The 15,235-nt window shown below is 40.7% G+C and overlaps 2 protein-coding genes across 12 annotated transcripts in view; both read right to left on the reverse strand.

Annotated features, from left to right (window-relative positions):
• Positions 1-7,400, reverse strand: part of flnba (filamin B a) — a 68,813-nt gene extending 61,413 nt beyond the window's left edge. Inside the window, exon 1 of one of the 2 annotated variants that reach the window (XM_084348574.1) lies at positions 6,977-7,400. In XM_084348574.1, coding sequence (XP_084204700.1) covers positions 6,977-7,268 — 292 coding nt within the window. In that variant the 5' untranslated portion in view covers positions 7,269-7,400. The remainder of the gene's footprint in view (positions 1-6,976) is intronic. The other variant, XM_084348575.1, reaches the window with a different exon arrangement.
• Positions 7,401-10,299: 2,899 nt separating this feature from the next.
• slmapa (sarcolemma associated protein a) overlaps positions 10,300-15,235 on the reverse strand; it is a 58,597-nt gene continuing 53,661 nt past the window's right edge. For all 10 annotated transcript variants that reach the window (XM_084348587.1, XM_084348588.1, XM_084348584.1 and 7 more), the window contains one exon: positions 10,300-13,484. In XM_084348587.1, the coding sequence (XP_084204713.1) occupies positions 13,389-13,484 (96 nt within the window). In that variant the 3' untranslated portion in view covers positions 10,300-13,388. The remainder of the gene's footprint in view (positions 13,485-15,235) is intronic.

Below are 15,235 nucleotides of genomic sequence, written 5' to 3' on the forward strand. Positions count from 1 at the left end.
TTAATTTATCAGATTACATGCAGCTTCTTCTGGAGCCACAAAAGACTTTATACTACTTTTTTCACATGTGCAGCCGTACTCCACAAGACCTGTAAACACACTTTTATGTGTAAGATTGGTGGAGTTGCCCTTTAACATCACATTCGACAGGACAAATCTAACATGTCGTGTGCAACGTTGTGCTAACAGCCCGTTTCTCTGACCAAAAAAGGAGCCACAAAATGAATAAACACGGATTCAAAGAAACTGGAGCAGCACTCAGCGCCCTCTCCCTCCGATAATGACTGATTAATAAATTATAAAAATCAGCGCCTGTCAAGCCGGCACAAGCAGGCAGAAATTGTTCTTCAATTTCGGCGGTGATGCAACACACCTGTCTGCACAAGCGGATGGCCAACACCCTTTTTATACAACACGCGCACACACACACACACGCACACACCTGCCGCTCAACACCTTGGCCAACATCCATACTGGCAGCTTAAACACAAACATATAGGGTTTTGCAATCTCAGAGTGATGAAGTGTCGATGCAAGTCTCTCGAGAGTCACTGAGGCTGCTGATTTTCCACCTTCAACACAACTGTGATGCATTTAAGGACCATTTCGGTAAGTCTTTAAAATAGGGGCTCACAGTATTTCAGGGTGAAGCTGCATCAAAGTGTTAAAGGAGGTCAGAAACCTGAAAATGATTCGACTTCTACACAGTTAAGATCAAACTCACACACATGAAACTAAAACCATCTTCTGCTTACAAACGTAACATGATGGTTATCAGACAGAAACAGCAGAAGGTGACAGACGAGGTTGATCCTCAGCTACAGTTACATCAGGAACAAACAGCTGGTGGATATGAAGCAGGGAGGAGATGACACACACACACACACACACACACACACACACACACACACACACACACACAAATGCCACACCCATACACCCACGTGAACCATGGCAGTGTGAGAAGCTAACAGCTCCCTCGCTCATGAGGAGGAGCAGATCAGATTTTTTTTTTTTTACTTTATTTGACCTAAATATTATTTTTCATCCTTTTAAAAACATCTCAGAACACTTCACGTTGTTTTATCAGCTACTCTGAACTGACGACATGCTGCTGATGTTCGCTTGCTTCTGTTTGGGGTTACGGAGACCACAGCTGTGAAATGTGGTCAGATAGATTTCATCTGCTCCGTCTGAGGGTTGTCAACAGTGCTTTTATGCAGCACGACCTCCACAAATCCAAAATAAGTTGAGGGCTAACAGGGAGTTATCCCAAACACAAGTAACCTCATGACACGTATGCCTTTGACAAGACTTTTGACAAACAAAACGAACATATATTTGAATGCATCATTTTTGGACATGCAGAAGATGATGCTTGGGGTGATTTTATAATTATCAAATTCCCAGTGAAGTTTACTGTTTTAGTGCACAAATTTCATTTACGACAATAAAGTCTAATATTGTACTGTAAAATATCCTGCCTCTATTACGTACATTTCTTTTTCCCAAGTGTTTAATAACAAAAAATGTGCTATTTTGTATATATTCTGTGTATAACACACAAATACACAAACACAGTTTGTGGCGAAAGAGGGTTAGCACCTTATACTTTCATAGGTACTGGGTTTTAACAAAAAGAAAAGGGTAACAAAATATTTAAAATAGTTAATTTTACAGACAACACAGAGGGCTATAATGAAAAAGTAAAGCCAAAGTCAACAAAAACACAAGGGTCAAATGTCGAGGATGACATTCAAATCTCCCAGCAGACAGTGAAAGCAGCAGAGAGTGCAGGAACAATCAGTCTGAAGCTCGAGGAAGCGCTGAAGAGAGAAACTGTAGGCTGCTCAATGAATTTAAATAAAAACATCATGAATCTCCGAGTCTTTAACTCGACACATGTGCTGCTGAAAATATTCCTCATTCTGTCTCCGTGTGTGTTACAGACAAAAGCCGGGGGGCCTCCCTGAGGGGCCCCACGCCACGGCTAACCATTAACAAACACACACAACTGAAAAGAAGACGTCGGGTTTCATCAGCAAACATCTCCTTCCCACGCTCTCCTTCTCTCCGTTTGTCTGTCGTGGAGGTGAGGTATCTGACGAAGTAACGTTACCTGTGTAAACGTTCTGGATCGCTGCCACAGTGTGCAGACTCCAGCGTCAGATTCAGAGCTGCTGCACTGAAGTAACAATGCAACAGGATATTACATATATTACAAACAAGATGAGGCCTCTGAAACCTGTATTTGAGGTGTCTCATTAACATTGTAAATATTAAAACTCTGGATTTGAATTAATTCAAAAACTACAGTCTGCTCCTTTAAGTCTCCAGAAATATAAATATAAAAAGGTTTCATTCATATTTTCTTTAAAAACGACCCCTAGCGATGTTTTCTGATCTGTCTGGAGCTCTGAGAGCTGAAACACGACCGGTGCTGCCTCACTGTGTGTGTGTGTGTGTGTGTGTGTGTGTGTGTGTGTGTGTGTGTGTGTGTGTGTGTGTGTGTGTGTGTGTGTCCCACCCAGTCATTTCCTCCCTACTGTGGAAAATCAAGCCTCCACAGTTTTACATCACTGGACACACTCCGACCTCACAGCTCACAGCCATCACCGAACACCGACCAGCTCCAGTGTCTCAGGACGGTTTCATAGTTTATTCAAAGGATTCAGTTTTTCTGATTAAAGCAGAAAAGCTCCTGTTGAATCTAAAAAAACAGTTGTCTGGATTTTCAAGCGAACTCAACAAAACAGACAACTCATGAGCTGAGGCCGTATTTGGACCTCAGTTTTTGTCTTAGTCCGACTTTGAATGAAATCATTTTGAATAAAAGTACGAGTCAGAGTGCTGAAGATCACATGAAAGGACACGAAACAAGAGTCATGAGCTCTGAAAGTTTTCATCCCTCCACAAACAGAGCTCGTCTGACCACAGACCTGAGGTGATGTCACTAATAAACGGCCTGAGACGTTTCCTACAAAAACGACAGTGTGAAGGTGTGGTCTGCTCCATCAGCTTGTTGACGGAGCAGCTGACGGAGGAGTGCAGAGCTTGCACAAACGGATATCTGCAGACCGAGGCTGCGTTCGCAGACAGTCACGTCCTGAACACCCTCCTGTAGTTCAGTGAAAACAAAAGAGATCACGGGTAGAGAGGACGGATGCAGCTCGTCATGCTTGGATACTTGCACTGGCACAAACGCCACAGAAGAAGAAGGAGAAGAAGGAGAGTCACACTGAAGTTCACAAGACTAGAATCAGAATCAGAGCGGGACTCGTTTACCACATCTGTGAATGATCGAATGAATGCAGCTCTGTGTTTCCTTTAAATTATCAGAAAGACGGAAAACTAAGAATGAAATATCTCCAGAATCACTTCACATCAGCTCTGTGGGGCTGAAACTATCGATCGTTTCATTATCGATTCATTTGTGCATTATTTAGTCTATAACATAGATTGTGAAAAGAAGAAAAAAAAGAGTTTTTCTTCATTTAACGTCATAAATGACAAAGAAAATCAGCAAATCCTCACATTTAACAAGCTGGAACCTGTAAATGATCAAGATTTCTGCTTTAAAAAGAGGCACTGTGTAGTTTTGGAGAGGAAATTCAAACTCAGAATTTTAATATTTATAATATTAATGAGGTATTTTTTCCATAACTGAATAAACAAGCTGTTCTCAGAGGAAAATAAGGTCCCCAGAACACATGTAGCTCTGTAGAGCATAAAAACGTTCCCTAAAAACTGTTTTTGGAAGCAAACTAAATAAATCCGACTTCTTAAATGCAAACGTGTTTTACGATGTCCGATACAGCAAAAACAAAAACCTCGACTAAAGCTGACATGACAATTTAAATTCCGTTTAAACAAACAGTGATATAGTGGCGTTAAATGTTTGCTTTGTTGGCAAATTCTGGTTTGCAGCAACAAAAAGAGGCAGAAAAAGAACATTGCGTTTTGTTTTTGTTCTTAAAAACAATTTTGATGATCACACGTCACTTTGTGAACGACTGATATTAGACAGTCCCGGACGAAAGTCGGCAGCTGTGAGAGAAAAAGAAAGTGTCCAGCCAAGAAATGTGTTGAAATCCTCAGTCGTATATCGAACGCTGTGATCTTAGATGAAGTTGGATGAAGTAATCCCTACTTTAATGAAACTTTAATGTGAGATTCGTGCAACGACGGGCGATTCAGAGCTTTGGTGGCCAAACACAGACAACGTCAAAACTCCACATGTTACTGCTGCGACGGCCGCTGACTACAAACCAAGTAATCTGGATACAGCACGAGGTGATGCAGAATGCACGTAGATACACAGTCTTGGACGTTATGTCAGCACCATTTTTGCATGTTTTTTACCAGCTCTATAACAAAAGCTTGTTTTCTGTTGAACATATAACAGCGGTGCAGACTGGTGATGTGACCTGAGGACGTCCCTCTGCTCAGACTTCCTCTTTCCATTTTCCATTGTAGCTCCATGATTCACCAGACATTCATCACACAGTCTGACGAGCCTGAAACAAGATAATCGCGCAGTCGGACGCAGACTGTGAACAAGACTTCGTCAGAACTAGAGTTGGATTTTTTGGGGCTGATGCCAAGACTAATATTTAGGAGGTATACACACACACGATCCCTCAGATGTGGCCATCAAACTCTTGTGACATGGTGAAGTACCTTTCCGCAAGTACTGTACTTACAGTGAGTTAGTTATTTAGAGGTAATTATACCTGAGTATTTCCATTTTCTTCCACTTCACACTTCCACTCTACGACATTTTGGATGCGAATATTTTACTTTTTACTCAGGGGGTCGACTGATTATCACCCTGGACAATAATCTGGGGCCAATATTCTGTGATTTTTGTGTCAGACTGCAGATAAAATAAATAATTTAAAAATGCAGTACTTCGGCTCTGATGCAAGCGTCCTTTCTCCCCTCTGGTCTCACTCTATGTCCCGCCCACAACATCATCTGATTGGTTACATGTCACGAGTAATAGTCAACACTGAATAAAGTAACTAAGTAACAGCAGTTGACAAATACATTTAGTGGAGTGGAAATATCAAGGAGCAGAAAAAGGAAATACTCAAGTACCTCAAAATTGTCGGATGTCGATCTCCATGGTTACGAATAATCGGCATCGACCCTGACAATAACACATCGGTCGACTCCTACAGCGCATAATATCAGCCTACCAGTATATCGGTCAGCGGTTAAAACACAGCCAACATACTGTATTCAATACATTATTAATAATCAACCGATAATCGATTGTTAAGGCAACTTACCATCAATTAAAGAAACTGCTTAAACAACATCCTTACTTTAACTCAAGTATGACTTTTGTGTACTTTTGTGAGACGCAGCCAACCTGCAAGATCTCCGCTCACACAACTTTACTTTAAAAACCTTCTTTCGTTTAATGAAGACGTGAATGGAAAACACCTGAAACTTCTCACAAACTTCAGTGACTCAGCACAGAGACTGTTATCTGCAGAACAAGTATTCAGGAAAATAACTGATAGCGCAGTCGGTCCTGTGCAGCCCGAGTGTGTGGAAGCCAAACAGCATTAATTAAAATCATCTGTGTACTAATTGTGTTTGGGACTCAACAACAAGCAGCTTGTTAAAGAGAAATATGCAGCAGGTGGAGGCTCATCGCAGCTGACAAACCACATTAACGACATGATGTGTTTTTAGGGTTGGAGGGTGAAATATTTTCATCTTCACACACAAACTGAGAGACTTGAGCTCTCCACATGCAGCCGGGCTCATTACCACAGGTGTGTCCCCTCTCTGTGGGAGCCTGCTCATTAAAACACACTCTGCTGTTGTCATGTAGACACTCTGCACCCACAACATGCCAAACTCCATCCAGAAATCTGTCAATTTAATCTCTGCTGTTGACAACATGATAAATGTCATCAGTAATGAGTGCTGAACCAATCTGTGGTCTGACTGCTTCACAAACTAATCCACACTTAACTGAAGACTTTAGTGGTGATTTGGTTTAGCTCTTCACATAAGGTGAGACACAAATATGATTATTAATTTTAAAAAACTGGCTTGAATGTGGGTTATGTGTACGCCGAACTGAAGGTGAGTACATGCAAATTCTTTAGATACTCCAACAAAATAATTTACGATTTTTGTAACGACAAGATTAGCAAGGAGACGTTAAATCACACAATTCTTAAATGAAGTTTGGCACTGAGTTCTCGTCACGCTTCACGTACAGGAGATAACGGGACCCAAACTGACCAAAATCAGAATAAATCTCTTTTAAAGTTGAATCTAAGTACTATAATGGCTCATGCCAGGCGATAAACTGTCATCAACAGGTTAATTTGAGTTAACATTGTGGTGAGAAATGTGGGAAACTTCCACACAAAAGAAAGGACAACGGCAGGGATTGAACTTTGGTCTCCGGCTCCAGCACAGAGCCATTGTTATGAAACACAAGTAAGTTCAGAAACTTCCTGGATCACCATTTACTTTAACACAGCCAGCAGCCTTAACTTCATTAAGATATCAACTTTTAAAAGTGGTTTTCCTCTTGATTCCCAGCGCAGCCGGACACCTAGCTAAACGCAGCCAGGTGGGCGGCAGCGACGGCGTGATCCACTCATAAAACCTCAAGGAATGTAGTTTCTTAGCGTGTTACATGTATGCCGAATTGAAGAGTGGATCCAACTGATTAAAAATAAAGTATTTATAATAATGTATAATATGTGCGTTCACGTGGGAAAACAAATTCAACTTTAAAGTGCCAGATTATTAAAGGCAGTTCGTGCTTTTCCAGGACAGAAAACGGGAGTGTTTGGGCTGTAAACTGGGAGGAAAACGTTACTGGGACGAGAAACATGATAAATGTAATCGTCCCTGTCCGTGTGTAGTCTGATTACTTTTGGTGGCGTCTGGGGCTTGAGGGAAACTGCCAGACGAATGAATGGAGCCGGCCGTTACTCACCGATGGAGACCAGCTTTATGTTCTCCTTCTCCAGGAACTCCAGAGCCACCGACACGTTCTCCAGCTTCATCTGGCCGAAGTTGGGCCTCGTGTGGTACTTTTTGTACATCTTCTTCTGGCTCAGGACCTCCAGCAGGGCGATGAGCCTCAGGCCGTCGCCCAGGTCCAGCTGCAGGTCCGCGATCCGCTTGTTGACGCACTTCAGGTGCTCGTTGGTCCAGCGGGTGAAGGTGTTCTGCTGGATCTTCTTCCACGGGGCGTCCTCCGCCAGGTCCTTCTCTGTGGCCGGCATGCTGAACGGCTCTTCTCGGCGATACTCTGTGACGGTTCTGGTTCGGACTGCGGGTAAACGTGACCGAGTGGTCCGGTGAACGTGTTGTTTCCTCGGAGCCTGAAGGAGGTTTGAAGTTTTTCTCAACCTCACTGAGACTGACTGGCTGCTGAGGCGTTCAGGTGCTGCTCTCAAAGCTCGGAATGTTCCACTTTGTTCTTTGTGGCCCAACAAAAGTTGGTATCCTTAATGTTGCATTACTGCCTCCCTCCGGATTTAACTCTCCTCACCTGTAGCTTTCATTCAACTAAATGACCATTTTCTTCTCTTCACACTCTGTTATACTTTTTACACTGGCCTCCATGAAGTATTCAGATCCTTTACTGAAGTAAAAAATACTCATACAATGCTGTAAGAATACTACATTACAAGCAGTGTTGTAAAAAGTACCCAAAACCATACTTTACCATACGCAGTAAGTCTAAGTATCCAAGTACAAGTAAAAGTTTTTTACTTGTGATTAATGAAATCAGTGTTTTTTGTTTTTGTTTTTTTTATCAGCCTATAAATTAAATTACATTTATCAAATTAATATGTGGTCTAAAACAAAAAATGGCTCGGATGCAGAGTTACTAGTAACTAAAGTTATACAATAAATACAATGAGTAAAAGTAAAATGTAGTAGAGTATAAAGTACAAGTACCTCAAAATTGAACTTAGAAGTACTTAGATCCCATCACTGCTTTTTACACTGGCTACATTTTCTCCATTAATTGATTGATTTTAAAAACGTAAAATCTTTTCTGTCCAATAAAAAGTACAAGCCTCATCAAAAAATAATCAAATCCTCACGTGACAAATGACCGAAGCTTCAGTTTTCTGTGTGAATCAGCAGCTCCGTCACTGTCAGGCTGAATTATTGATCTGCTCTGTGATTTGCAGTTTGATTCGTTGTTTGTTTTCACCTTCTGACTCACGCGATCAATAAAGTTAATGCACATGTACACATGTATATACGAACAGTCAGTATGAATGTACACACTGTTTGTACATCTCAGGAACTTTATGTATCTTTACATTTTGTTCTATTTTCTCCCTCTTAGTTTATTCCTACACACAGTTTGTTCCCTTGTGTCTCTGTCTAATTGAACTTCTTCACCGTTGGATCAATAAAGGTTTAAATCTTGAAGTTTGACGTGATCAGCTTCATATTTTCAGACCTGAACTGTGAACAAAGTGCGTTTGTGCTTGTTCGAAGTCAGACTCTTTAATCTGATGTTCAGACAGAACGACCCAACCCTGCATGACAAGTCTCAACACACACACACACACACACACACACACACACACTTTTTTAAGTTGTCCTACAAAGTCATAATCATAATTTTGACTTTGTAAACTGTGCTCTTGTCATTTTTATTCTTCCATGCTTCATATTTCTTCTCCTTTTCTTTCCTTTCCTGGAGAAGAGGCGCTCCCTTTGTTAAACAGCCTGCTGGCTTTAGTCAAATTCAGTCTTCTGGTCACATTTAAGGATACAAGATGATCTTTGACTTCATGTTCTTATCATGTAATCTTAAATGTCGAAGCATGGGTAAATATATTTCATCACAAGAACAACAGATCCTTAAACAGATGAGTTCATGTTGTCGCAGACTTCTCGCCTCAAGCTTCGAATTTTTAAACATCAATCAACGCTCGTCATATTTTAATGCCTTGCTTTTCTTCAACATGAACTTTTTTTTTAATTGAATACTTTAAGTCTTTAGTGGCAAGTCAGAATGAAAACCTTGTTTGAGACGTATTTTTCTGATTCAACACCAGACTTTATGACAAAGAGCCTCAGAGCTGTGAGCTCAGCGCTGATTCCTTCTACATGTTTCAACCGTCTCGTAAAGATGACCTCATGCTCCTGCTGGATGATTGATGCCTGTTTGTCGTGTGAAGACGTTCAGCTAACATCACAGCACGCGCACACACACAGGTCCAGGCCTGTTTAATGGTGTACTCTTTCTTTCTCTGTCTGTATTACATCACATCTCTCTCTGTGTAGAGATTAACTAAGGACTCTACTCTACTGCAGGTTTGAGGTACTTGTACTTTAGTATTTCCATTTTCTCATCTCACAGCCCCAAACTTGAGCTTTTATTCATCATCTAATCATCCCATCACTGAAAAACAATAAAAATCTTCCATTTAAGATTTCATCTCTATTCGCTGTGGTGTTGAGCTCGAGATCGGTCTTGGACCCTTTTTGAAGGCATCGCTCTCATCTCGCAATCGACTGCATTTTTACTCAGACTCTCCTCCTTTCAGCTCCTTAGTGGTGAAGTGTTTGCTCATAGAAATCAAAGTGAAATTCCCCCAAACATAAAAATTCACCCCTGCAATGCTTTTTCCACATGGTGCTCACACACACACACACACACACACAGTGTATCTGGCAGTAAAAGAGGTGAATGATGAGGAATTTGTCCTCTGTGGGTGTTTTTATGTGAATGTGGACCAGACAGATTTGAGCAGTACCTGTGATTTGCAGGTTCCACATTACATTTTCAGTGTCATGCAGTGTGGGACTGTGTCATGAGTTTATCTCAGTTAAGGTGGTCACGGCTGCCACACCGATTCCCATTTCCCTTATTTACCCCCTCGCCACGAAGACGTGTTGCAGTAAGGTTTTTAGCTTGGTAGCTACTGTGAAGACTCCAGCTTAAAAAATGGTGTAACATAACGTCTTGTCAAATCAATGTGGGCCCCAGAGACGAGCTGTCCGGAGCCATTTTACAGTGTTTGTTTGTTACGTTTCAATCAAGTCCCTATCGACTTCCGTTATTTAGGAGAGCGCTACACTGCCGTTTTGTTGTGAAGCTCCAGAAACGCTTCAGGTGACAGATTTTTTATTTTTGGGTGGACTTTTCCTTTAACCCATGATTGAAAACATTGATGTTTTCAATCATGGGTTAAAGGAAAAGTCCACCAAAATTAAAGTGTTATATATAACACTTTAATTTTCCGCTCTGTGAATGAAGGAATGAGCACAAAATGAAGCCGGTTTGGTGGGTCAGCTTGCTACAACTTTAATCCAAACATTGCTCTGCATATTCATCAATACATCATCATCGTCATCCTCTACATAGCTCCCTCTCATATCTCTAAACAATTTTAACAAAATAAGTCTAGTAGCACATCATTCAATAACATTTTATTTTACAATTCTCTCTCTGTACTGTAGTGTTTTTCTCTTTAAACATCAGGAATATTTGTTTGTATTTATTTTATTTTATTTTCTTAAACACGGAGACAAGACAGAGTACACGGACGATGACAAACGCTGCACAAGAGTCCAGAGTGTGAACCGACACACACACTCCTACCCCCCCCCCCGGTCACCAACACACACACACAAAATACTGTAATGTCTGTTAAAAACATTTCAGCAGAGGTCTGAAGTGTTTTCAGAGTTTGTCTGGAGAGACGCTGGACTTCCACATTTTAGCCTCACCAGCAGCTGCGTGAGGCTCGTTACTTCAGAGGATGGATGGTTAAAGACTCACATCATCTTTGTTCTTTAATGTCATTTTTGTTCTTAAAGATGGCGCCAGATCAAAGTTTGTGTTTTTCCTGAAATTTACAGACGTGTTATATCAGAAGAATGATAGAAATCAAAGATGTCTCATGTCATCAGTCAGATTTTGGCGTCTGAACGTATCAGTTTTCACAAAAATCGGAGTCATTATTCCGTCTTGACGAAGAGCTAGCTCTGTTTTCTTTCATCTGTACCAACTCTGTGACAAGTGAGCTGACTCGTGGTTGAAGAAGGCCATGAGTAGTAGGTGAAAGCTCTGGAAAAAGCTACAGAAACAAGACCAAGTCCAGCTTCTCTCCACTCTTAACACTCAGACTTCTGACAGTGGAATAAACCAAGTGTGTGCGTTTGTGTGTGTCTATCAGTGAAAGCGTGTGTGCGTGTGTGTGTGTGGTTGTACACGTTCGCCCGCACACATACACAAACTGTGGTGTTAGTTACATCAGAGGCACTTTGACCCCCTTTTTCTGTGTGAAATTAAAGGAAAGAAAATAAATCAGATTTTTATTTTAATAATAATTTGGCTTCAAGTTTTAACCCCCGACCCCAGACTCCCCTGAAAAAACAAAACAAAAACAAAACACAGAGAAAAACACCATGTTAGACGTCCAACATGGCCGACTTAAACCAGAACAGAACAGAGCAGGATTTCCTGAAACCTGTAACACTTTCCAGCAGACCCAGTTCAGGACAGGACCGATCCGATCACCGTTTGTGCTTCATTTGTTCTCCAACAGCCTCAATTCAGATTTACTAGGAAGGTGATATTCAGGAAGTATCAACGCAGTATTTTAAAGTGGATTTACTTTAGTGTTCTGAGATAAAGAGCTGAAATGTGATGTTGAGTCTGATGTGATTTACTGTGTAAAAGGGAAATGTTTAACATAGACGGGATTTAAAACAATATCCTTGGAATCCTCTTCTGAATTTTAACTAAAACGTAATTTGTCTAAATGACTTTGAACGCACCGCAATCTCCAGCCAATTTATCTGAGCTGCAATAATTAACTTATTTTAATATTTGGAAAATATAATCAAATTATTTTTGAAGCCAACAAACTTTTTAATGTGAGGATTTTCTTTGTTTGAGTGACAGCAATTTAAAAAACAAATTGGACAAGACGAAGAAATTAATTGGATAATTTTACAGATTTTACAAGCTGAACTATCGATTATTTGAAAAAAATACTCTGCAGATTCAAATTCAACTGTGAATTTATTCAAGCAGTGAGCTGAGGACAGACGCTGTGTGAATTTAGGATAAAAAATGACATCCACTTCCTGCCTCAAAGTGACTACTTGTTAGTTTGGGATAATTTAATTAAACACATTTGTTTTTTAAAAAGCATGTATTGCTTTTTAAAAAATAAATGCGTTTAATTACAATTCATACTCCCAACAAACAGGGGGCAGCATATCACCAGAATGACTGCCAACTACTGCTAAATGTGTTCTGTTTATGCAGTCACGGTCAAATGTTTACATACACTTGTAAAGAAAATGTATATCATGGCAGTCGTCAGTACCAAAGATTGGGTCGTGTTAGCTCAGTTAGCTGTGCAGCTAGCTGGACAACTAGGGGGGAGCACAGGAGCTTCAGACTGCTGGGAGAAAAAGGTTTTCAGACCCTCAGCTAGCTGGTTAGCATGCTAACTTCAGTACATATCTTTTAACACAATATATGGACGTCTTTGACATAACGATCATGTTAGCTTGTAAAATTGTTACATATTGCCTCTTAAGAATATGCACCATGTCGGCATATCATCAACTGGAATACTGAAGCTATTAAAACTTGAATTTGGCAGATGGCCCATCAAAACAGCAGCGGCTCAAGATTTGTAGCAAATGTGAGGGCCGTTGTCATTACAGTTTCTAATACGCCTTAGTGGTGCAACTATGAGCAGTTATTATCCAAAAGTGAATCATATTGCTTTGAGAAAGCAAGACATTTTTAGGATGCAGGTGAAAGCACTGAGCTGGTTTCAAGATTTAAATTATGAAAATTAAAGCTGAATTTGGAGGTGGTTAGCGAGCAGGATGAGCAGGTTTCTCAGTACAGACACTGAGGAGCTATTCCTCAGTGTTGAAGGTGAAACAAACTTGACCGCAGCGTCAAAACGTTTGCAGATGCTCCTTCAGCAAACCGCACACCCGCCTGTTTTCAGTGATGAACGTGGATCACGTTCCCCCGACTGGACCGAAGCTGCTGGAAAGTGTTTCGTTCGACTCCATCCCGTTGGTGTACGACGGGACGGGTGTGAACGTCAAGATTGGCCTGCTGGAGAACGTTTTGTTACCCAGAAATCAGCAGAGAGACAAAACCAAAAAGCCCCCACCACAGCCGAGAGAGAGCCGAGAATAAAAACAAATCTCTCCGCCGCAGAAAAATAAAACACACAAAAACAAAATAAACCAAGAAGCATCTGAATCCTCTGTAGAAACCACAACCTTTATATTCCCTCTACAATTATGTACAATTAGACTTTATACAAGTAAAGCAGTGATGCTCTCCTCACAGCGCTCTGTGTGTGTGTGTTGTGTTTGTGTGTGTCCTAGGTGGAGCTGCTCTTGGAGAGGTTGGGGTAGAGGACGGCTGCCGTCACGGCGACCATCACTGCGATGACCGGCATCCAGGGGCTCCAGCCGCTCTGCCCGAGAGAGACGGTGACACAGACACGAAGACAGAAAAAGAAATCCAGTTAGTTGCGTCGTCAGGTCTGAACTTCAGGCCTCAAACTGACTGAAACCAGGAAAGAGAGAAGGAAGAAAGAAGAAAGAGGAGCGGGACGAAGATGAAGAGGAGCAGAGGGAGAGAGAAAAAAAAGCCAAGCCCAAGTCCAAAAGATCCTATTTATGACATTTTGATCACAAGAGTTATTTATCTAATTGGGAAGTTATTGAAGAGGGTGCACACTTTGTTTTTTTGCTTATTTATAGAGGACAGCGCACATTAATCAATGCCAGGGCTGCCACGGTTACAGTCTGGCCCTGGAGTCCTAACGCTACTAAAAACTGACAACCATAAAAATCCTAATTCATGGCCAAGCTGGAATCGTTATCTTCTCAATCCTCAAGAATGTCACATTTGATCTCAAAAACACAGTAAACAGACACACAAAAATCTGATTATCAGCAGAACTGAAGAGGAGTCGTCTCTGTTCCAGGAGGAACTGTAAATTACATTTCTGTGTGACGTGATAATGGAGATAATAATAACCGGGCTCATGTAAAGAGCCGTAAGCGTTTGTTTACAGATATACTCACATAAGTCTTAATTCATACGAGTGAATGAGCCAGAAAAACAAAAAACTAAAACTAGATGTGAAAAAAACAAACGTTTTAGCAAACTCAATAAAGAATTAGATAGAAATTAAAGATACATTTAAAAATACACAGGAAACGTTTTTATTTTTAGTCTTTGTCCATTAAATTTGTCAACACTAGAAGCACGAGGAGGAATGAGCGCATGTGTTTATTGAGGCTGGGATGTCGACACGACCGAGTTATCTGCCTTCACAAAGTGTTGTGTTTGTATTGTGCTGCTTATTCTGAACTTTAACAAAATCTTGCTCCTGACGAATGTCCCCATATTATAATAATAAAAACTAAATAAAACTAATAACCTATTAAATAATAAATATATAATAAATAATAATAAAAAGTCAACTAAAACGAGCAAACTCCCTCTGTAAACTAAACTGACTTAAAAAACAAAAACTAAAAACTAACTGAAATAAAAACTGATAGAAATACAGTCATTGATCACAGATTAATAAATCAACAAGGTCTAAATCTGTGTCGTCCTTTTTAAATCAGCCAGCGAGGCCTGCGACATGTTAAATTAAGAAAAGTCTGCAGCAACAAAATCTTTATGTGATTTTCTGATTAAAAAAACACAAGCGTTTTTAATCGTCTATCTGCATCAATTATAAGCACGCTGCGTGGGACAGAAGCATGTGTGTTCATAGTTATCATCTTTTCCCACAACTCACGAACAGAAAATACTGACGTAACACTGAAAAATAAAAGACAGAATCTTTTGGGACTTCGGGAGAGGTAGAGGAGAGCAGGATATAAGAAAAACAAGAAGGTAAAAATCAAAAACACAGCTGGAAGCAGCAAAGCAAACGAGGCCGAGGTAGAAACCTGAGTAGAAAAACAGAACAGTTACAGACCAGTTTTCCTGCACAGCAAACGACTGGAAACGCTGGTCAGACACTCCCAAAAAAACAGACAAGCAGCACAACACAGGACGAACATGATGGACACAATGATGGATGTTTAAAAATGAAGAAAAAAAGATGAGTGGCTGCAGGGACAGAGTCAACAAAACAGTAAACTGGTCAGCAGGCAAAGACTGAATCAGGTGGAAAACAACTCAGATTAAGCTGCAAACTGG

This window comes from Pagrus pagrus (assembly GCF_965226575.1).
Source record: "Pagrus pagrus genome assembly, chromosome: 3".
In the NCBI taxonomy this organism is placed as follows: domain Eukaryota; kingdom Metazoa; phylum Chordata; class Actinopteri; order Spariformes; family Sparidae; genus Pagrus; species Pagrus pagrus.